General features: G+C 49.8%; 1 protein-coding gene across 5 annotated transcripts; it reads right to left on the reverse strand.

Annotated features, from left to right (window-relative positions):
* Positions 1 to 9821: 9821 nt before the first annotated feature.
* AP5S1 (adaptor related protein complex 5 subunit sigma 1) lies at positions 9822 to 18146 on the reverse strand. 5 transcript variants are annotated; one of them, XR_010405793.1, is made up of 4 exons: positions 17949 to 18146; positions 12236 to 12426; positions 10462 to 10961; positions 9822 to 9910 (listed from the first exon to the last, which is right to left on the reverse strand). XR_010405793.1 is itself a non-coding variant. In XM_045885452.3 (3 exons), exons 1-3 carry the CDS (start codon positions 18003 to 18005, stop codon positions 10535 to 10537), a joined length of 675 nt encoding a protein of 224 aa, XP_045741408.2. In that variant the 5' UTR covers positions 18006 to 18145; the 3' UTR covers positions 9822 to 10534. The 5 variants fall into 5 exon arrangements, 4 of the variants coding, with proteins under 4 accessions (XP_045741408.2, XP_045741409.1, XP_045741411.1 ...); XM_045885452.3 differs by having other exon boundaries at positions 9822 to 10961; positions 17949 to 18145; XM_045885453.3 differs by lacking the exon at positions 17949 to 18146 and adding an exon at positions 13478 to 13615 and having other exon boundaries at positions 9822 to 10961.
* Positions 18147 to 21201: the final 3055 nt, after the last annotated feature.

The following is a 21201-nucleotide window of genomic DNA, read 5'->3' on the forward strand; positions in this document are numbered from 1 at the left end:
CCATTGGCCAGTCGGCGGGGGGTGGGGCTTCGAGGCCCTCCGGAGCCCGGGCAGCGGGGACGGGCGCTTGGCCTTGGCTCAGGGGCCTGGACACGCTGGACCGGCGCTCCGGGACCGACCTAAGGTTCCTACTGGGGCACAGAGGATCAGATTATTTTCTTTCCTTGTTTGTCTCGAGCAACGTCCAGGGGAAATCCAGAATCTGGCTAGAATCCAAGCCTCGGAGTCAGTGGTCGGCTGGGTCCCCATGCTTCCTACGCGAAGCAATCACTCCTCCCGCCGAGTAATTTGAGGGGGGAGGGTCTTTATGTCGTTTGTACCTGGGTTACCCAGGGCCTGGCACACAGTGAGTGCTCAATAAATATCGGGTGACACGCGAAGTTCACACGGGCGACGCCCAGGGAAGCAGGATCGAGGTGGGAGGAGGCTGGGGAGGTGAGAGCTGGGCAGGGGCGCGACGGTCCTGGATGTGGGGGGTTTTGTTGTTGTTCTTGTTGTTTTGTTGTTGTTGTTGTTTTAAGATTTTACTTATTTATTTGACAGAGAGAGACACAGCGAGAGAGGGAACACAAGCAGGGGAAGTAGGACAGGGAGAAGCAGACTCCCTGCAGAGCAGGGAGCCCTACGCTGGGCTCTGATCCCAGGACGCAGGAGATCATGACCTGAGCCAAAGGCAGACGCCCAAGGACTGAGCCACCCAGGCGCCCCCTGGGTGTGGGTCTTGAGTGCTGTGTGGGAAAGGCTGCTCTGCCCAAGGGTCTGGGGTAGGCACCTTCCCACACTGCTTGCCAACTGCCTGGCCCTTCCTCTGCTTGGGGCAGAAACCAGCAACTATTGAGCCCCCACTGTGTTCAGGTACAGGCTTAAAGTCATATAGCTTAAAGCCCACTAAATACTCTCACAATAACCAGGTCGAGGTTTATTTTTCCTGGTTTTAAGAGAGATTAAAAGAATCAGAAAATGGCAGTTCTTACTAAACTGGTGGTGTGGAGTGTGGTGACTGGCTTCCAAATGCAGTTATCACCCCTGTCTCTACCCTTGTATTAAAAAAAAAAAATGCATCTTCCTCAAAAATACAATGAGATACTATCTTAGTCCATTTGGGCTGCTATAACAAAAAAACCATACACTGGGAGGCTCAGACAACAAGCACTTACTTCTAGTTCTGGAAGCTGGGAAGTCCAAGATCAAGGTGCCAGCAGATTTGGTGTCTCATAGGGGCTCACTTGCTGCTTCAGAGACACAGTCTTCTTGCTGTGTTCTCACGTGGTGGAAGGAGCAAGGGAGCTCTCTGGGGTCTCTTTTAAAAGAGCACTAATTCTATTCATGAGCGCTAAACCCTTATGAGCCAAATCACCTCCCAAAGATACCACCCCCAAATACCATCACATTGGGGATTGGGTTTCAAAATATGTATGGGGGGGGACATAAACATTTGGTCTATAGCAGATATAAACCTTTAGGATGGCTATTATAAAACCAACAAACAAGAAAATAACAAGCGTTGGCAAGGATGTGGAGAAACTGGAATCCGTGTATGTTACTTGTACATTCCCCAACTGAAACTCTCTACCCATTAAACACTAACTCTCAGGGCGCCTGGGTGGCTCAGTTGGTTGAGCGTCTGCCTTTGGCTCGGGTCATGGTCTTGGGGTCCTGGGATCGAGCTCCGCCTGGGGTCTCCCCTGCTCGGCTGGGAGTCTGCTTCTCCCTCTGCCTCTGCCTATCGCTCCCTCTGCTTGTGCTCTCTCTGTCCCTCTCTCTCTCTCTCAAATAAATAAATAAAATCTAAACAAAAACAAAAACAAAATCCAAATGTGGGACATTCAACAGGTGTCTAGTTCAATACAGTAGCCACTTTGCACGGTGGCCATTTCCCACAAATTAAATACCACGTAAAACTCAGTTCCTCAGCCCCACGAGCCACGTTTCAAATGCTATTTTTATATGGCTAATGGCTGCCATAGTGTATACAGCACAGATACTGTGCATTTCTGTCACTGCAGAAAATTCTATTGGAGAGGTTTTTAAAAAGGTACACTGGACAGCACTGATTTACAGAATAACTCTCCAAAAATGTCAAGGAAAGACTGAGGAACTATTCCTGATTAAACCAGAATAAAGAGATAGAACAACTGAAAGCAATGGGAGATCCTGAATTGGACCCTGAAAACAAAAAAAGGACATTGGTGAGACAAATGAGGAAATCCTACTAAGAGTTTGGATTAATTACTAATACTCCATCTGTGTTAATTTTCTGGGTTTGATCATTGTACTATGGTTATGTAAGATGTAAACATTTTATTATTTTGCAACCGTTTTGTAAGTCTGAAATTATTTCAAAATGAAAATTTTTAAAGTAAATTAAATGTAAAATCATCCCTATCTGGCTATTTATATTAACTTACCTTTTGCTGTTGACTGCATTCCACCCTATTTCATGAGTAGAGTTCATTTTGGGGGCTTTTGAAGTTTTTATTTAAATTCCATTTAGTTAACATACAGTGTTATATTAGTTTCAAGTGTACAATATAGTGATTCAGCACTTTCATACGTCAGCCAGGGCTCATCACAACAAGTGCACTCTCTAATCCCTATCACTTGTTTCACCCATCTCCCACCCACCTCCTCTCTGGTAACCATCAGTTTGTTCCCTATAGTTAAGAGTCTGTTTCTAGATTTGTCTCTATCTCTCCGTGAGTAGGGTTTATTGATTGCTGTCCAATTATTAGTGGAAGGGCAAGAGAGTGATTTATATCCCAGGTGCACACCCCCACCCCTCCAGTGAGGGCCTGTGGAGTCCCCCTCCATTTTAAAGCTCATAATCAAACAGGTAGCCCAAGTCCCCTAGCCAGTGCTACTCTAGGAGGGCTATAGCTCTTATGTATTGACTCAGTGGCCACCAGCTCACGTTTCCCCCCAGAGAGCAGAGTCAGGCCCAAAGAATAGTGACAGATGGCCCCAAAGGCCCCAAAAAGGGAAATGTTCTCATGTCTGAGTCCCTTCAGGGAACTCTCCAAGACTGAAAAACAAAATATAAGCCCTGCCTTTACAACCTTGTTTCAGATAAGTTTTTAAACTGCTATTATTTAAACTATTTTATTTTTCACACTGCCAATTTCATTACAAAAAAATTAATATATTTTCAGTAAAGCTGAGGAAAAATTATATGCTTATATAGTTAATATGGGGAAAACCAGAAATGCTTGATGAAGAAAACGAAAATCTGTACTCCTAAGGCTACCTCTCAAGAGAAACTGCTAGTGATACTCCAGTGTTGTCTTTTCTTTTTTTTTTAAGATTGATTTATTTATCAGAAAGAGAGAGACATGAGAGGCTGGGGGGGGGGGGGCGGGTAGGGAAGGGCAGAGGGAGAAAAAGAATCCCAAGCAGACTCCCTGCTGAGCGCAGAGCCCACAGGGGGCTGGACCCCATGACCCTGAAATCACCACCAGAGCAGAAATCAAGAGTTGGATGCTTAACTGATTGAACCACCCAGGCGCCCCACTCCAGTGTCTTCTTCTAGTATTTCCTTTCCTGCAATACAGGGCCTCTGAGTCCTCCGGCTTCCAGGAGTTATACTTGACCAGCCACTTGAGATCTCTGGACATAACAGGGTCTGGTATAAGCTCACCTTACCTTTCAGTGGTCTCAGGAGAAGAGGGCGTGGCCCGTGTCAGCTTGTGGGTCAGTTCCTGCTGCAGGTGGCTTCTCCGGGGCTCAGTCCCTATGGTCAGTCAGCATGGCCCTTCATCAGCCTCAGGCCATTGTTTGCTGGGCACCAGCCACTCAGGCACTGCTCTCCTGCCCGCCCTTCCCGAGAACCACTGACGGAAGTTGCTTGGCAACAGACATTTACCTGAAATTTGTGGGAAAACAAGCAAATGAGTGCATGGGCAGGATGTGGCTTCCAAGCTACCAGAGTTCCTAAAATTCACAGACCTCCCCCAATACAGGAGCCGTCCCTTGATCACATCCCTCCATGGCCCCAGCTTTCTGCCACACTGCTGCTGCCGTGCTTGCTTTCAGACCCTCTTGATGTCTCTTGTCCTAGGGCCCCTCCCCTAGGATCTGGAACCAGTGCAGAAAACAGAAACAACTGTAGTTATGTTGCGCAAGAAAGGGCTTTGTTTCTTGAAGCATAATTCTGTGAAATGTATCAATCTTAAGTGTGCCACTTGATTTTTACCTAAGTAAACACCTGTGTAACCAGCACCTGGATCAAAATCTAGAATATTTCTGTCTCTCCAGAAAGTTCCCTTGCACCCCTTTATCGATCTTAACCCCAATTCATTATTCTTATTCCAACATCATAGTTTAGTTTTTGCCTGTTCCTGAATTTAATATAAACGAAATCAAATAATACATGCTGTTTTGTGTCTAGCATCTTTCACCCAGCTTTTTTTTTTTTTTTTTTAGTAATCTCTACCCCTAATGGGGTACTCGAACTCAGATTTGCATGCTCCACTGACTGAGCCAGCCAGGCACCCCTACTCAACATGTTTTTGACATTTGTCTGTTGTTGCATGTATCAGGAATTTGTTCTTCCGTTGCTGTTTAGTATCCTATTATATGAATATATCACAATTTGTTTATTCGTTCTATTTTCTATGGAATATTTGGCCTTCTCCGGGTTTGGGCTACTAGCAATAAAGCTGCTATGAACATTCACGTATAAATCTTTTTCTGGAGTTAAGCCCTCATTTAAAAATTGCTGGACGATAGGGTACGTTTAGCTTTATTAGAAGCTTCCAGGAGCGCCTGGCTGGTTCAGTTGGTAGAGCATGTGACTCTTGGTCTCAAGGTCGTGAGTTCAAGCCCCACATTGGGCATGGAGCCTACTTAAAAAAAAAAAAAGCTTCCAAGCAATTCCCCAAAAGTGGTTGCATCACTTTACACTCCCATCAGCGGTGTACTGATAGTTTCAGGTGATTCAGTTCAGTCCTCTACTTCACCAACACTTAACATGGTCATTTTTTTTCCCCACAGGAAGGAATTTAATACAGAGAATTCGTTTGTTTCAAAATTGGGGGGGGGGGGTGCTGCAGGCAGCAAGAGGCTGCCAAGGGAGTAAGAGCACATCATCATAACCACAGTCAGAAGTGAGGAGGCCCCTGCTGCCATCCCCAGCTCCACCCGGCTCTGTCTCAATGTCTAGTCAATGCAGGAATGCCAAGTTTGGCTGCTGAGACTGGCTCTAGACCCTCACATATTTGTGTCCTTGCTCTCAGCAGAAGTGGCAGCAGGAAGATGGCCTCCACCCCCCCAAATCTCTGATGGGGCATCTAATTGTCAGATCTCACTTTAAATATATATTTGTAGTTCTGTGCACATTTATATATTTATATATTTAAAGATTGATTTATTTGAGAGAGAGCATGTGAGGAGGAGGAGGGGCAGAGAGAGAGAATCCCAAGCAGATTCCCTGCTGAGCACAAAGCCCAACGGGGGACTTGGTCCCATGACCCATGGGATCATGACCTAAGCCCAAATCACGGGTTTGATGCGGACCAAACTGAGCCACCCAGGCACCCCTCATTTTGTATTCTTAATTCTAGCTGCAAAGGTGTCTAATAAGTGTATTTTTCCACTTTCCAGCCTCTGCAGAATATAGGAGAGCACCCTGTAAGGAGGTAGGGGGGAGCTGGTTTTTATCAATTGGCTTTTGCTGAGTAAAAAAGCTATCCCAAAATGTAACTGACTAAAATAGCAACCATTGGGCGCCTGGGTGGCTCAGTCCATTAAGTGTCTGCCTTCGGCTCAGGTCATGATCCCAGGGTCCTGGGATCGAGTCCCGCATCGGGCTCCCTGCTCAGCGGGGAGCCTGCTTCTCCCTCTACCATTCCCCCCTGCTTGTGCTCTCTCTCTCTCAAATAAATAAAATCTTTAATAAATAAATAAATAAAATAGCAACCATTTATTTAGCTCACAATTCTGCAGATTGGTGATTTGGTACTGGGCTTAGCTAGGCAGTTCTCATCTTAGTTGTTGGGCTCATTCATGCTGGTTACCAAATCTGTTGGGAACTGACTGGCCGAAGATGGGCTCAGCTGGGATGGATCACCGCTGTTCATGTGATCTCTCACTCTCCAGCAAGCCAACCTAGGCTTGTTTTCATGATGGCTGGGCAGCTTTCCAAGAGAGAGCTCCAAATGCTCTTTAGGCCTCAGCTCCAATATAGCACATCATTTCTGCCACATTCTGCTGGCTGAAGCTAGACACTAAGGCTGGCCCAGATTCAGGGGCAGTGGGAATAGATTTCCACCTCTTCCAGAACGTGATGTAAAGCCACAGTGCAAGGGTGTGAATAAAGGGTGGAATGAGAAGTCAGGGCAATCAACTGCACTAGTCCACGACACCCACCATACCCCCCACTCCTGGAACCAGCCAGCAAATCCCAAGTACCCTCTTTCTTTTCAACAAGCAACAAGATTCCCTGACTCTTACCTTTTCTGTTCCTTTATTTTGTCCTGTTTCCCAGGTTCCTTTATTTTCCAGATCTTCAAATTAATGTTTAATGTAAGCAGTATCTTTACTTTCTGAGAACTCATTCTCTGTTGTTCCATAAGGCAAACCTTATGGATGTGAGATCTTCTTGAATCTAATTACTGAGAATAGTAATTAGAGAGGCTTAAAAAAAATTTTTTTTTTCTACTGTTCCCTGCATGGTTTTCCTCTAAAGCCATTTTTTTGCTGTTTGCTTAGTTTCTTTTTTGCGTTGGCAGTCTTTCCTCTAATGTCTGGTGAACATTGTTTGCATTAAGAATAAGGCAATAAGGGGCACCTGGGTGGTTCAGTCATTAAGTGTCTGTCTTCGGCTCAGGTCATGGTCCCAGGGTCCTGGGATCGAGTCCCGAGTCAGGAACCCTGTTCAGCAAGAAGGCTGCTTCTCCCTCTCCCACTCCCCCTGCTTGTGTTCCCTCTCTTGCTATCTCTGTCAAATAAATAAAATCTTAAAAAAAAAAAAAAAAAAAGAATGAGGCAATGAAAAGCACCGGGAAGTTCTGTGCACATCCCCTGGTTGGCTTCCTTCTGGGGCAGCCAGATGGGGACTGGCCTGTACAAGAGGCCCTGTAGGCCAGAACACAAGGGTCTCATCTCATGTATAAGGCTATTCTGTTTCTTTAGAGCATGGGTTCAGGCCAATGACTCCTTGGATTGTCTGGTAAAGTCTGGAGGCCAGAGGAGTGTTTTTAACGGAATTTAAAAATACATAGGATTACCCAAAAATCCCAATTATACTGAAATACAGTCATTGAACTATCACACATTTCCTCTTTCTCAGTGGGCACCCAGGGCTCTTTCTGTTGGTGGGATTCTGTATCTCCTGACAGCTACACATATTTAAAGTGTACAATCTGATGAGATTTGACATACGTGTACACCTGCCAAACCATCATCACAATCAAGATAATGAACATACCCATCATCCCCCAGTTCCAAAACTGCCTTTTGTAATTTCCTTCCTTTTTAAACGTTGGCCACAAGCGACAATGGTACCAGCAGAATCTGAGACGTGGTCACTAAAAGAAATGATGGATGTTTTCGTATCACGAGGAGATACCTCAGATTATCATTTATGCATAATGCCACTTAAATATCTTATTTACTGAAACAAACATTTGTCAAGGGGTTTTAATGTCCTTTTACTTTTGATCAAGTATCCACCCCAAGCAATCCCCAGAGAGTAAATGCTGGGCTGCTAACTCTAGCTGAAGGCAGAATCTTTGCCGGGCCAAAGATTTCTGGGCCCTCAAGCTGCTGTGGCCTGAATCATTGGGGTGGACATAGAAGGTGTTACTCTGACCACTGCCAGGCTTCATAAACCCAGGCGATTCTTTCAGGCAGAGGAGGAGTTCTGGCCACTTTTTTTTTTTTTTTTTTTAGATTTTATTTATTTTTTTGACAGAGAGAGATATAGCGAGAGCAGGAACACAAGCAGGGGGAGCGGGACAGGGAGAAAGAAGCAGGCTTCCTGCAGAGCAGGGAGCCCGATGTGGGACTCGATCCCAGGACCCTGGGATCATGACCTGAGCCGAAGGCAGACGCTTAACGACTGAGCCACCCAGGCGCCCTCTGGCCACTCTTTTACTCACCTTTCCCTGGGGCAGAAATCATAGGCCTGTGCTAACACCCAAACAAAACGCTCACCTCTTTGAGTACACTGAGGGGAAAGATCATTCCTTTCCTTTAACAGCAATGTAGAAAGCAACCCAGCCTAAGTTCTGAAACCAGGAGCTCGTAGTAGGATACTTGGAAATGCTACATCACTGCTCCCTTTGCTGTAACAAGCAGCTTATCATCTGGGAAAGGGACGAGTGGTCCTGGGTGTACCATCCTTGAGAGATAACAGAGGCACTGTGTTGTTTCTATCTGCTTCCCAGGAGAAAGAAGTTGTTACATGGTGATGTTGCAGAGTCCCTGGCCCCAAGGGTCTCCTATAAAACACCTACTCATTCATCCATTCATTTGTTTAATATATTTTGGGTGCCTGTTATGTGCCAAGGTGCTACCTTTAATTGTGGAAAACAAGAGACACAATGTGAATCTTCCTGGATGGAGGTCACAGCCTGATGGGAAAAAGAAACATTAAACTAAGTAACACACAAATAAACATATGTAATGGGGGAGGGTGGAGAAAACTGATAAAAAGTTAGAACAGCTATATCTGCTTTTTAAGGGGTATATATAATTCATGTCTGGAAGGATAGCTCTTTCTATGGTCCCCTCCAGCCTACAAACATTAGTGGGGAAGGGATTCTTGCTTGAGAATTTAATCATGTCCTGTAAGAGTTTGTGAGTTCAAAGCAGAATTGAAAATGTGCTTTGAGTTGCTGCAGATGGAGACCCAGAACAGTCTTTTTCTTTCTCTTTTTCAAGTGGGCACAGGTATGTCATCAACAGGCAGGCCTGGAGCCAAGCTGAGTAGGGGATGAGGCCCTACTCTGCTCAGTATGAACAGGACAGGGGGGAATGAACATGAATGAAACAAGGCTACTAAGCCCAGAGTGTGCAGAAGGAAGCATGGGGAGGTACTACTTAATGGGTGCATGGTTTCAGCTTCACATGATGAAAACATGCTAGAAACAATGTTCTGACTGTACTTAATGCCACTAAACTGTACACTTAAAAATGGTTAAAATGGTCAATTTTATGTTACAGGTATTTTATGATAAAAAGAAAGAAAACCAATTTTTAATAAAAAAGAAAGAAGGGAGCAGCCTGAGAGTTGATGGGAGGCTGAGGTTCCAGCAGGAGCTAGGAGTAAGAAGACCCCTTTGGGGGGGAATGGTCTAGATATTCAGAGAATAGGAATGTCTAACAATCAATCTTAAGTTTTTTGCCCTAGGAACAACTCACAACCACTGACTGAAGGGAATGGCAGACAAACATCCACAGCCCCTGACCCCTCCCCTGAGGTCATTCAGAGGTGACTGTTGTATTACAGATCCCCAGAGGCATGAAGCACCCTACCCACACTTGATAATGTACTTGTATGGATTGCCTCCCCTTCCAGTGCTTCCTGGGATCACCTCCCACGTAAACTGCTTGTACCTAATCCTTATCTCAGACTCTGCTTCTCAGAAATCCAAACCAACCCACCACATTTTGGTATAGAAAACAAGTGCTACCATCCAAAGGAGGCACACACAGAGACAGGGGTGATGTGGGGCACGAGAAGTAGAAACCTCCCAAGATGCTTCTTGGGGGCATCTCTGGACCATGAAGGCTTGGGTACCCAGCTCAGGGCCATATAAAGAGGCAAGTACTCATCAAAGCAAATATGCATGAGCCAAACTTACAGAAACGGGAGCATGAAATCATACAATCAGTGCTTTTAATTCAAAACGAGAAAGACAACTTCATCCTGGCCAGACCTCTTGCACCCACCTGATGGTACCTTCTCTCCCTGCAGACAAAGGAAACCTGTGATTATCTCAAAGCTGCCTGGTGGGCAAGGGCTGCGCCCAAAATGAGCTACAGAATCCCCCTGCTGAATGAATGACGTTTGGGAACTACGGTGGGGCTGGACACCGAACAGGCCCTCACTGACAAAATCCTTGTTGATAACGTTGCCTAAGTGGGTGCAAAGGCTGCAGCCAGCTCCCCCACCCTGGGAGTCTCAGATTCCCTTTGCACTGCCATGACTGTGGGCTTGGAAGTTTGAGAAAGTGGGCTGAGTTCCGCTCCTCATGCTCCAACACTAGCAACTGCTGGACTGTTTTTGGGGCTGGCTGCCGGAGATGGGAGAAACCGGGGTCAAGGACAGGTGGGGCTGGCCCACTGCAGCAGTATGAATGAGTCACATGGCACCTCCAAGCACAAGATGTTCTGGGATTCCTTCCCACCACCCTTCGCCCAGCCCCCTTTCCTGCCAGCTTGTGGTGTCCACTTGTCCTGGGTGTGGTACCACACCTAGGCTGGGAGCAGGCTGGGAAGGAGGCCGATGCCAAGCTTCACCTGGCTGTGTGTGTGTCCACCCGTCCCTGTCCTTCCTCCTTGCCCTCTCAGGAAGTCCCATCCCAGGGAGTGGTTAGCGGGGCCACGCAGCACTGAATTCCTTCTCCAGACCCTGGACAAACTGGTCATTAAGGAAGAGCAGTTGACCATGGGGCAGGAAGCGGGCAAGGATGCCCTCAATGCGATCAGCCCGAAGCAGGAGGTTGGTGCTGGGGGTCAGCAGCCGGAGGTGGTCGAGGAGGAGGCGTGCCAGCAGCCGGAGTGTGCCCTCAGCCAGTAGCAGGTTCTCGTGGGCATCCAGCACCAGGGCGAAGCCTAATGAGAGCACGCCCAGCCATACCACTGTCCGAGGCTCCTGGAAAGGGTCCCCTGCTGCCAGGCGGAAGGCCCCAAGGGGGGCTTCATGCAGGGGCACTGGCTCATCTGAGGACTGAGGCTGCAGGTCCATGAGGGTCCGGCCAGATGCCTGCTGCTGCAGCCGGCACATGGATTCCACCTGCCTGGGGAGAGTGGGTGGGTCACTGACTTCTGTCATCCTCATGACCACCCTCAGAACTGCTATTAACTCCATTATCTCAGATGTAGAAACTGAGCCCCAGAGAGACTATAAGACCACAGAGCAGAAGCATGAGCCATGACAGGAATCCAGGCTCCTGCCTCCAGGCCCTGGACCCTTTCACTCCATGTGTTCATGAGAAGGCAGGTTTTGAACACAGCCCCTTGGGCCAGGGAAGGGCACCAGGGGAAAAAGACCCTGCCCCCACCAGCTTCACAGAGGCCTCCCTAACATAAAGAAAAGCAAGCCATGAGAAGTAAAAGCCATGTTCAGCTGGGCTGTCCAACCTCTCCACCCCCCATCCCACCCTGCAACCCAATCCAAACAAAAAAGACTTTCCACTTGGCCATTTAGGCTTTTGAAATCACACTCTGATCCCTCCTGAATCATCTTCTAATTTGGGCTGTGCACAGGCTGGTTTTAAAGGCCTTCGGTTTTCTGTGCCATGGGAGGGGGGTGGAGACCCAGAGGAAAAAAGGGACGGCAAAAGACTAGCACAGGGCTGCCCCAGAATGTTAATCCCCTGCCCGCCCCCCCCCCCCCCCCCCCCCCAGCCACAGAATGCAGAGAGGCAAAGAGATTCTGGAACTTGCTGGCTCCATCTGGGTCTGGGATGGGAAGGTCCAAGGCCAGCCACCACATCTGAAACAGTGTTTCCCAAACTATTCTCTGTGGATCCCAGGCTTTCAGGAGGCTCTGGGCTCAGAGCTCCCATGTACCACATTCTCTTTCCTCCTTAGGGATTCATAAAACCTACACATATACTAACAGCCCTGAGAAGTCCTGCACTGCAAAGCATGTTTAATCTGTTCCAAGGTTTGCCTGCCTACACTCAAATCCCAGCTCTGCCATGTTCTAGCTGCAAAACCTTGGGCAGGTTAAGTTCCTGTGCCTGTACCTCAGTTTATCTGTAAGGTGGGGATAATAACTGTATCTATCTCAATAGACTGTTAAAAGAATTAATGAGTTCATATACATGAAATGCTCAGAACACTTAGCACATATCTATAAGCTCCATTAATGCTAGCTATAATTGTAATGATGATGACAATAGCATTATTATTTCTTTAACCCCTTCTCACATAGTTCTGAACAACTGTGGATGATTGTGGAAACACTACTCAAACTTTCTGCTTTTTAGTCTGATTCTCTGTACCCCCCCCCACACACACAAAACCTGTCACAATCAGACACGTGTTCAACGAAAGCCTGTGTCACCTGGCCACAGCCAAAATCTGCTCCTTTCGGAGGAGCCTGTCCCGCTCAGCACCATGTGGTCGTGGGTCATCGGGTGAATTCTCGGCACCAAAGACGCAGGAGTAGAGCACTCGGCAAAGGCCCATGTCTTGGGCCTGTGGAGCCCGCAAGGTGTGGATGAGGAAAGCGTGGACCATGGTTCCGGGTGGGCACTACAGGGAAGCCAGAGACCTCGGTGAGATGAGTGTGAAAGCCCAGCAGCGCAGGCAACCACAAAACCTGGGAGCACGTCCGGAGGCTGCTGTGGTTGGTCACTGGTCCCCCTCCACCACCCAAGACGCACTCCCTGCCTCTGAATAATGGCGTCTGGTCCCCAGCACTTCTGTCCGCAACAGAGTCAAAGGGTGAAGATATCTCAGGCAACCCCAAACCCGGTTCTACAAAACAAATGGCCAGGAATCTTCAAAAGTGTCAAAGTCATGAGAGTCAAGGGACGCCGGGGAGCTGCTCCAGACTGAGACTAAGGACAGGGCAGCTGAACGCACCTGTGATGGGGTCCCCAGCCAAGAAAAGGGTAGTTTCAACATACAGCATTATTAGGACAACTGGAAACATTTTAGGTAACAGTCTTGATCAGTGTTACCTGATTCTGGATGTAGGAGAATGTCCTCGTTTTTAGAAAATACACACTGAAGTACCTCTAAATACACAGGTAAAGCGGCATCGTAGCTGCGGCTAACTTAATTATCAAAGGGTGTAAGGTAGTTCTTTATAAGAAAACTCCTTAAGTTTTCTACAAGTTTCAGATTACTTAAAAATAAAGTCCACTAAATAACGATACTACTACTAACAGTAGCGTCCGCCTGGCTCAGTTGCCGGCCCGGGGTGGGGAGGCAGCGGGGCAAACAGGAAGCAAATATCCGGATCTGTAATTAAGGGTAAGTAGACCGTCCGTTTAAATTGGTCAAGCACGGAAGGTTCGCGAAGGCGCTTTGAGACCGGCAGCGCGCTGACCCTGGGCTGACCTCCGGTGACCCTCCAGCCTCACGAAGAGCGCGTCATCAGCCTTCGCCACCGTCTCCCCCCCCCCACGAGAAATGGTAGCGACCAAAACCCTCACGTCACTGCCTCGCGCCAGCCAGCGGCGCAGTGCATTTAGGGAGTTGTAGTTCCTTGCTCCAGTCAAACAGACCTAAGCAGAGCACCCCGCCCTGAGTGTGCTGCCCCTTCAGCCCCGGGGCCGCTGTCCTCCTGGCGTCATACCCTTCCTTTCCTGCCCGCGGACTTCTGCTAACAGCCCGCTCCACTCCGCAGCAGGAGAGCAATGGCGGCTGCGCGGCTCCCGGGCACCTGCGCACAACAGTCGCGGGCGCGCGCACGAGCTGACGCGCGCATGGGGGGCGGGGGCGAGGGCGAGGCCCCCACGTCGGGTCACGTCAGTTGTACTCTTCCGGAAGTGGGGAGGGGTGGTATTCTGACGCCTGGCCCCCCGGCACGGGCGGCTTTCGCCTTCCGACCAAAGACCCCTTGCTTCGAACTCCCAGCGGGGCCCCGCGGGCTATTCCCAGACCCGGCGTTAGGGGTCCCGCTCGGAGGCCTGAACCAGCCTCGCCCCAGGCCACCGCCCCCGGCGACCGCGAGGGGGCGCAGCGGCCCGGCGTGTGAACCTTCCGGGAAAGGCCGGGGCGGGGGGGGGGGGGGTGCCGAGGCTCGTGGGGCCTGAAAGTGCAGGGCCCGTTCTCGAACTGGCCAGTAAGCGCGAGAGTCACTGGGGTGCCTGTTAAAATGCAGATGCCTGGGCTTTACTTGTGGAAATTGTGACTTTAGGGGAAAGATGCATGTTTAGGCAGTTGGTGGGGGAGGGTTTGGGGTGTGGATTCCCGCAGCGGGTTAAGACCAGGCTTCGTTTTGGAGTAGAACGATTAAAATTTGAACCCACCCCTGTCACCAGCCGTGTGTCCCTGGCAGGTGAGTCACTTCGTTGGGCCCAGTGAAGCCCCGTAGGGTTTAGCAGGCTGACCAGTTTTTCCTTTCATATTACCGCTTCTGACAAGGTGACCCCTCTTTGAGGGAGGCCATCAAAAGTATAGTGAAGAGACTTACTTAAGACTGAAAGGGGCACTGCCAGGCACCAGCCTCCAGAGCCAAGCGGTGGGATAATATCCCCAATTAGAGGCTCAGCCCAGAGGTGTTTGGGGCCCTGCAAGGTCTGTCCTGAGCCTCACTGCCTACCTTCTCTTTTACCTCTTGGCGTGTGAACGGCTCAAGATTCCCAGTGTTCTGTGCCTCAGAGCCTCCACACTGGCTGTTCCCTCAGCCTGGAATGCCCTTTCCTACACTTCGTTTGCCCTTCAAACTTAGGGGAAACCTTCTTGCCTGGACTGCCCATTAGCATTCAGTTGCCCCCTTTGCACCCATTGTTGAGGGCCTGCCTCTGGTGGTGATGTTTCCCATGGAGCATACCCAGGCTATGGTACTCATCCTCCTTCCCCAGGGCCATTTCTTCTTGGTGACTGAAGAAATGAAGGGCAGGGCAGCTCAGGCAGGGACCCTGGAGCCAGGACCCTTCCAAGGGCAGGGCATGTATTCTGGGCCCCTCTAACCATAGGACGTGGGCAGGGGGACACTGAAGAAAGGCTAGAGGAGGTGGCCAGTGGGTGGACCAGGGCATGTGGGCATTTTGACCACAGGTACAACACATACATATATTTGTAGATGGGAGGGGCAGGCCCAGGGACGGTGTGGGGACTCAGTCACAAGGCTGGGGGTCATGTCATGTTGGCTCAGTTACTGGTTCCTGGTCCCTATCACTCTCAGCCAGAACCCGAGTCTGCTAGCTGATTACAGCAGAGAGCTGGCAGAGGGCTCTGGTTGCTTGGGGCCACCTGGCATCTGGAACACAGTATTCTAGCCTTCGTCCACTCCTTGGGCAGTGAATCCACTCCAAGTCCCAGGCCACTGAGGGGCTGGCTGGCCTTGTGTGAGGTATGTGAAGGAGACAGCAGTGAGAAGCTAACCTGAGCCACTACTGTGGAGGGCTGTGGAAGACCCAGATGGAGGTGGTGTCCTGATAAATAGCAGAGCAGAGTCAGGTGCCATTCCTGACTTTTTGCAGCCCTCAGCCAACCTGTGCCTTCCAGGTCAAAAGCTCTGTGCTGAGGACAGCAAGGCAGGAAGGAACCTGGGTCCCCCAAGATGCTGCAGAGCCTTCTTCCTGAGGGAAGAGCACACATGTTGACTTTGCTAAACAGCTGTGTGCGGTTGCTATGACCTACAGACTAATTCATTCCTGAGGCAGCATGTGAAGAGGTCAGGGTGTTGCCTGGCATGCGGTAGGCACTCCGTAAGTCAATAAATGTTGACAACCATTAATACAGAGGCAGGATAGGAAAAGGTGTCAGAGAGGTGTTGGTCAGCACTGGAAAGCAAGTGGGGCCTTCTGTCTGATGGGAGTCCCGGTGCTTCTTGGAGTTATCAGACCTGCCCTGAAGACAAAATGGAACAGTCTGAGTGTGATGGAGGTAGCGGGTGTTGCATGTTCTTGTGTGAGGCTTTCATAGAGGTTACCCTATAGATTGCGGCCGGCCAGGCATACAGTGGGTCCAGACATAGGTTTGTGGGATATGGACAGAGAGAGAGAGAGGTAGAGACAGAAACTGAGTAGAGAAGGAAGAAAAGTAAAATTAAACAAAGCACTACAAAAAAAAATCAGAGGAGCTGGAAGCAAGTAGCTGGCTTTAAGGCCTGGCCAACCTGTCTAGAAGTGGCTGGGGACCACACCTTCCTGTCATTTCCCCTCGCCTCCCTCTGGCTGTGGACAGAGGTGCCCATCACCCCACTCCCCAGCCGTGCTTTTCTCAGGGGTCCTCTGAATTGGGGTGGGCGGCTGGTATGCCTACAGCCTCTTGCATTGGCCCCTTCCCCAGACTCCTACCCTCCACAGCTGTCTGCCCACGTCAGATCGAGGCCTACCCCACGATGCCCCTTTTCCAGTACCCCTTGGTGCTCACCAATGCGATGTATGCACAGTGACTGGCACTGATTCAATTTGGAAAGCAGGTTCCATTCCCCAACTACCCAAGCCACAGCAGTGTCCTGAATCGCTGGTGGGCAGTCTGGCTTGGGAAGTTCTCCTGCTTCTCCTGGACATCAGGACCAACCCCCAGGTCCTGCTTACACACCTCCAAGGACAGGGAGCTCACTCCTTGGAGACAGCCCCATTAGTTTTTGACAGCTGGAAACCCTTACTGATGATCTTTACAGACCTTGGGTCCTCAGGCCAGACTAGTCGAGCAACCACCTTCTTCTGGATGTGGGGAGGGCAGTTGGGTGGAATCTGTCAGCTCCAGGCAGTGGATTTTTTGAATGACTCCCTGATTAGGATGTCTAGCCATTTCTTAAAGAGTAGAGCAGTAGGGTGCCTGGGTGGCTCAGTTGGTTGGGCGACTGCCTTCGGCTCAGGTCATGATCCTGGAGTCCCTGGATCGAGTCCCGCATCGGGCTCCCTGCTCAGCGGGGAGTCTGCTTCTCCCTCTGACCCTCCTCCCTCTCATGCTCTCTGTATCTCATTCTCTCTGTCTCAAATAAATAAATAAAATCTTTAAAAAAAAAAAAAAAAGAGTAGAGCAGTAAACTAAGAAGAAAGGATCTGCTTTTTTGAGAATCCCGGCAGGCTGAGATTAGGCTGCCCTAGAATAAAGGGGACCAAAGTCAGACAAGCCTTGTCCTTTCGTCCCCCTCCTCCTCCCTAGGCCACCTCAGAGATGGCATTGCCCTGTGCAGCAGCACCCCACCAGGCACACAGATGGCTTCCTCCTCTGTCTCCACCACATCCCCTTCCACAGCTTCCTAACTGCTACCCGGACTGGTGCAGTAGGCCACCAGCCTACACACAACAGCTGGGCTTTTCTCCTGCAACCCATCACCCAGGCTTGCCCATGTGCAGAAAGGGAAGAAACACTCAGCCTGGACCCCTCTCTTTTAATTGTCTTCAGGCTCCTCCTTTTTACTTGTCTGATCTTGTAATCCTCACACTGGCCCTAAGTCATAACAGCTCTAGCAGACTCTTGTATGGCACTTGCTGTAGACAGGCTCTGTTCTGAATGCTTTACATACACTAACTCTTTTGATCCAAACTGCAAGGGGCTTTGAAGGAGGGGCTTTACAATCCCCATTTACAGATGTGGAAATTGAGGCACAGGGAGATCAAGTAACTTTCCTGATGTTATACATGTGCTAAGGGAGGTGTGCATGTCAATAGATTTTAGGCTGCCTCCTCCCTTCCCCTGGTGTGTCCCCTTCTCCCTTGTCCCCTCACAGTCACCCCAGGGGCTGGCTCAGGCCCTGCTCCCAGCTCCAGAAGGCCATAAGCTTCCTCCAACCCCAACCCTTCTTACCTTCTACAACCCAACCCTGGGAGCTCCGTCCCACCCTCAGGGAGCCCCAGGGCCCCATGGAAGCTGTCTTGGCTGGGTTCCAGGAGGATGAGGGCATGTGTGATTCGTCCTTTCAAACAGCCGCGCTTCCTTCAGGGCTGACAGCCAGGAGGCCCCACGAGGCGGCTCAAGCCCAGCCACGTGAGGCTCCCTCCCCTCCCGCTGCCCCAGGCCCCGCTGACTCAGAGCCTCACAGCCACCCCCTCCCAGGGGCGTGTGCGGGTGCAGGCTAGGGGGGGCAGGGGCAGCCCCTGGCACCCCACAAATCCCTGTGTGGGTTGGGTGGGAATGCTTCTTACCTTCTGTCCCATAACCAGCTGTCTTCTCTGAACAATGGGCTGTGAACAAGTCCACATCCTGCAGTGTTCTCTCAAGGCATGACTCCTGGCCGTAGACCAGCAACTTCTCCATCATTATTACTCAACTTCCCTCTCCTGATTGTTTCCAGATTCCACAAGGCCGTGGACCTCCCTGTCTAAACAACCCTCCTTTCTGCACCAACAGTTTTCTCACCTCTGGAAAGTGGGTGCCTCTGTGTTCAATTCCAAGGATGAAGACTGTTTAGAAATCCCAAGTTTTCTAGAAGGCTGTGAGCTGTTGTCAGTGGATGGATTCAAGCCAATGACATCCAGCCAATTAACTCCAAAGAGTCACTTTAACTTTTTAAAGAATCTGACTTGAGGAAAAACTGAAGACTAAGATTTCCATATAGGAGAGTCAGAAAACAAGCTGGGTTTATAATGCTTGAGCCCTTGCCTCTGCCACCCCATAGCATGTAGGTTCAGCACTGAAGAGAGCTCCTTGCTACATACAACAATCGGATTTTCTGGCTAAGAGAAATTAAAACCGGCCAATTTTGCTGAGCGTATGGAGCAACTAGAGCTCTCAGACTCTGCTGGTGGGAAGGTAACATTATAGCAACCACGGGGAAAACGCTAAAGCTGAGGGAACACACCGCGACCCAGCAGTTCCACTCCTGGGTATATTCCTAGTACCCTTTGAAATCATCCCAAGTAATCTGTCGAGGGCAGAATGAAAATGCTCTAAATCCTGATTGTGGTGGTGGTTACACAACTGCATGCATTTGTTAAAACTCACAGAACAGAATCATACACTCAAATCGGTGAATTTGACTGCGTATAAATTATATCTTAATTTTTTTAATGTGAAAACCAGAAGAAAAGAAATGTAGAATGAATAATGCAATTTAGGAGTATATCTATATGATGGGATATTATACAGCAATGAACAGGAACAAACCCCCTGCAGAAGGAAACATAAATGAATCTCAAAATCATGCTGAAAGAAGCCAGACATAATGGACACCTGGGTGGCTCAGTCGGTTAAGCGGCTGCCTTCGGCTCAGGTCATGATCCCAGGGTCCTGGGATCGAGGCCCACATTGGGCTCCTTGCTCAGCAGGGAGCCTGCTTCTCCCTCTCCCGCTCCCCCTGCTTGTGTGCTCTCTCTCTGTCAAATAAATAAATAAAATGTTAAAACAAAAAAGAAGAAGCCAGACATAAGAGTATGAACTGTAGGATTTCTTGTGGACAAAGCTCAAGAACAGGAGAAACGACACTGTGATAGAGGTCAGAACAGTGGGGACCCTTGGAGTGCAGGCAATGGGGAGGGAGCATGACAGCCCCTCCTGGGATTCTAGAAAGGTCCTGTATCTTGAGCTATGTGGTGGTTCCTTGGGTCTGTGCTCTATGCTTAAGATGTGTGCCCTTGATGAAATGTTGATTATTCTTCAATTTTAAAACATTTTTTTAGGGACACCTGGGTGGCTCAGTCAGTTAAGTGGCTGCCTTTGGCTCAGGTCATGATCCCAGGGTCCTGGAATCGAGTCCCGCATCAGGCTCCTTGCTCAGGGTGGTGGTGGGGGGAGCTCCCTCTGCCTCTGCCCACCCGCCCCCCGCTTGTGCTCTATTTCTGACAAATAAATAAAATCTTAAAAATAATCTGTTTTTAAAAACTTATTACAAGTGATCCAGTGAGCAATTCAGATGATGTCCAGACCCCACCAGTGCCCACTGACTTGGCCAGCTCCCCGCCTGCGCCTGGCCCCACGAAGCTCTTTAACCATGTAAGCAAGCTGCACCCGGCTGCTCCCAGGCTGGAATTCCTGCCCCGCCCTCGCCCAAGCAAAACAACCTTTAAAACTGGCCAGCAGCCCAGGTTTTTAAACTGCTTGCTTGCCTGATCTGCTCCCCTTTTTGAGCATCCAGGAAGAAAGTTACAGCTTCTCTTGCTGGGGGCGAGGAGGAATTGGAACACCTCTGCCCCATCCCCTGAACTTCCCAGGAGTAGATGGGGTCCTGACCTGAGTTGGAGGGGCAAACTTCTGGCATTTCCTTGGACCTTCTCTGGGGAAAGTTTTGTTTCTTGGCTTAACCAAGACCCTCTCCCTGCCCCCTCCTCATCTTCCCCTGCAAAATGAGCTATATACCTACCTGGTAAGCTTAGGAGACAATATGTATAGTAAGTGTCTGGAACAGTCTAAATGCCCCATGACCACAGCTATGATTCTGATGGTGGGGTATGATGGGGACAGATGTAGCCTTAGATGTCAGCACCGGGCACACAGCCTGGGCATTGTTAGACACTCAGCACCCATTGCTCCCTCCTCCCCATGTGGCCTGATCCTGACCCATGGAGTGGAAATTGGACACCCAGAGCAGAAGCCAGGCAGCTTAACCCCACCCCCTTGGCTGGGACAGAGGCAGGAGGTGAGGAGTGGGAGAATCCCAGGCAGCTGAAATGCTTGCTCGGCTTGTATTTGCTGTGTGACTTGGGGGCAAGAGTATGCCATCTCTGAGCATCCCGCAGCCTTCCTCCTCTGTTGTATGATCAGGAAGGGGGGGGAGGGGGCTTCCGGAGACCATGTAAGCAGAGTGGAGCTGGCAAATCTCAGTTGGAGAGTGCCCAGGGCTCTCTCCCTCCCCGTTTCTCCCTGTTCCTTGGGGGTCCACACAGATATTTTTCCTTTTCTGGGGCAAGTCCCCTTACCCAAATAAATGTCCTTGGTATCACCTGCCTGCTTAATGGAGAGGGTTTCTGGAGCTTTCAGAGCCCCTCCCTCCCTGAGCAAAGGCCCAGCACCTTCAGACCATCAAAGCCATACCCCAACACCCCCCACCCATTGTGCCCTTGTGGGAGGGGTGTGTGTGTTGCGGGGGGGGGGGGGGGAAGCCCCAGCCTTTGGGCATAAGAATCTTGGGGGAAAAGCTGGAGACAGGGCAAGCATCATTTAGACTCAGCCTAGGAATCTGGAGTCCCTTGTTGCTCTGGTAGGAAATCGCTTCCATTTTCCCATCTGCAAAATGGAGTGAATAATCACTGGCACTGTCTAGTTCAGAAGGTAGATGAACTTTGGCAGAAAGTGGTAATGATGACTGACAGATTGTATGCACTCTGTATCAGACAGTACCTATTTGTACATGGGCAAAGGAAGCCCTACAATCACAGACTCGCATTCGGGGGCCGGGGTCCCCTGCAGTGGTATTCTGAGGGAATTTCCTGAGATACCAGGTTTGGCCCTGGGACCAGGTCT

This window comes from Mirounga angustirostris, unplaced genomic scaffold (genome assembly GCF_029215605.1).
Source record: "Mirounga angustirostris isolate CCGP_5_RB_7025 unplaced genomic scaffold, mMirAng1.0.hap1 SCAF_10, whole genome shotgun sequence".
Classification (NCBI taxonomy): Eukaryota; Metazoa; Chordata; class Mammalia; order Carnivora; family Phocidae; genus Mirounga; species Mirounga angustirostris.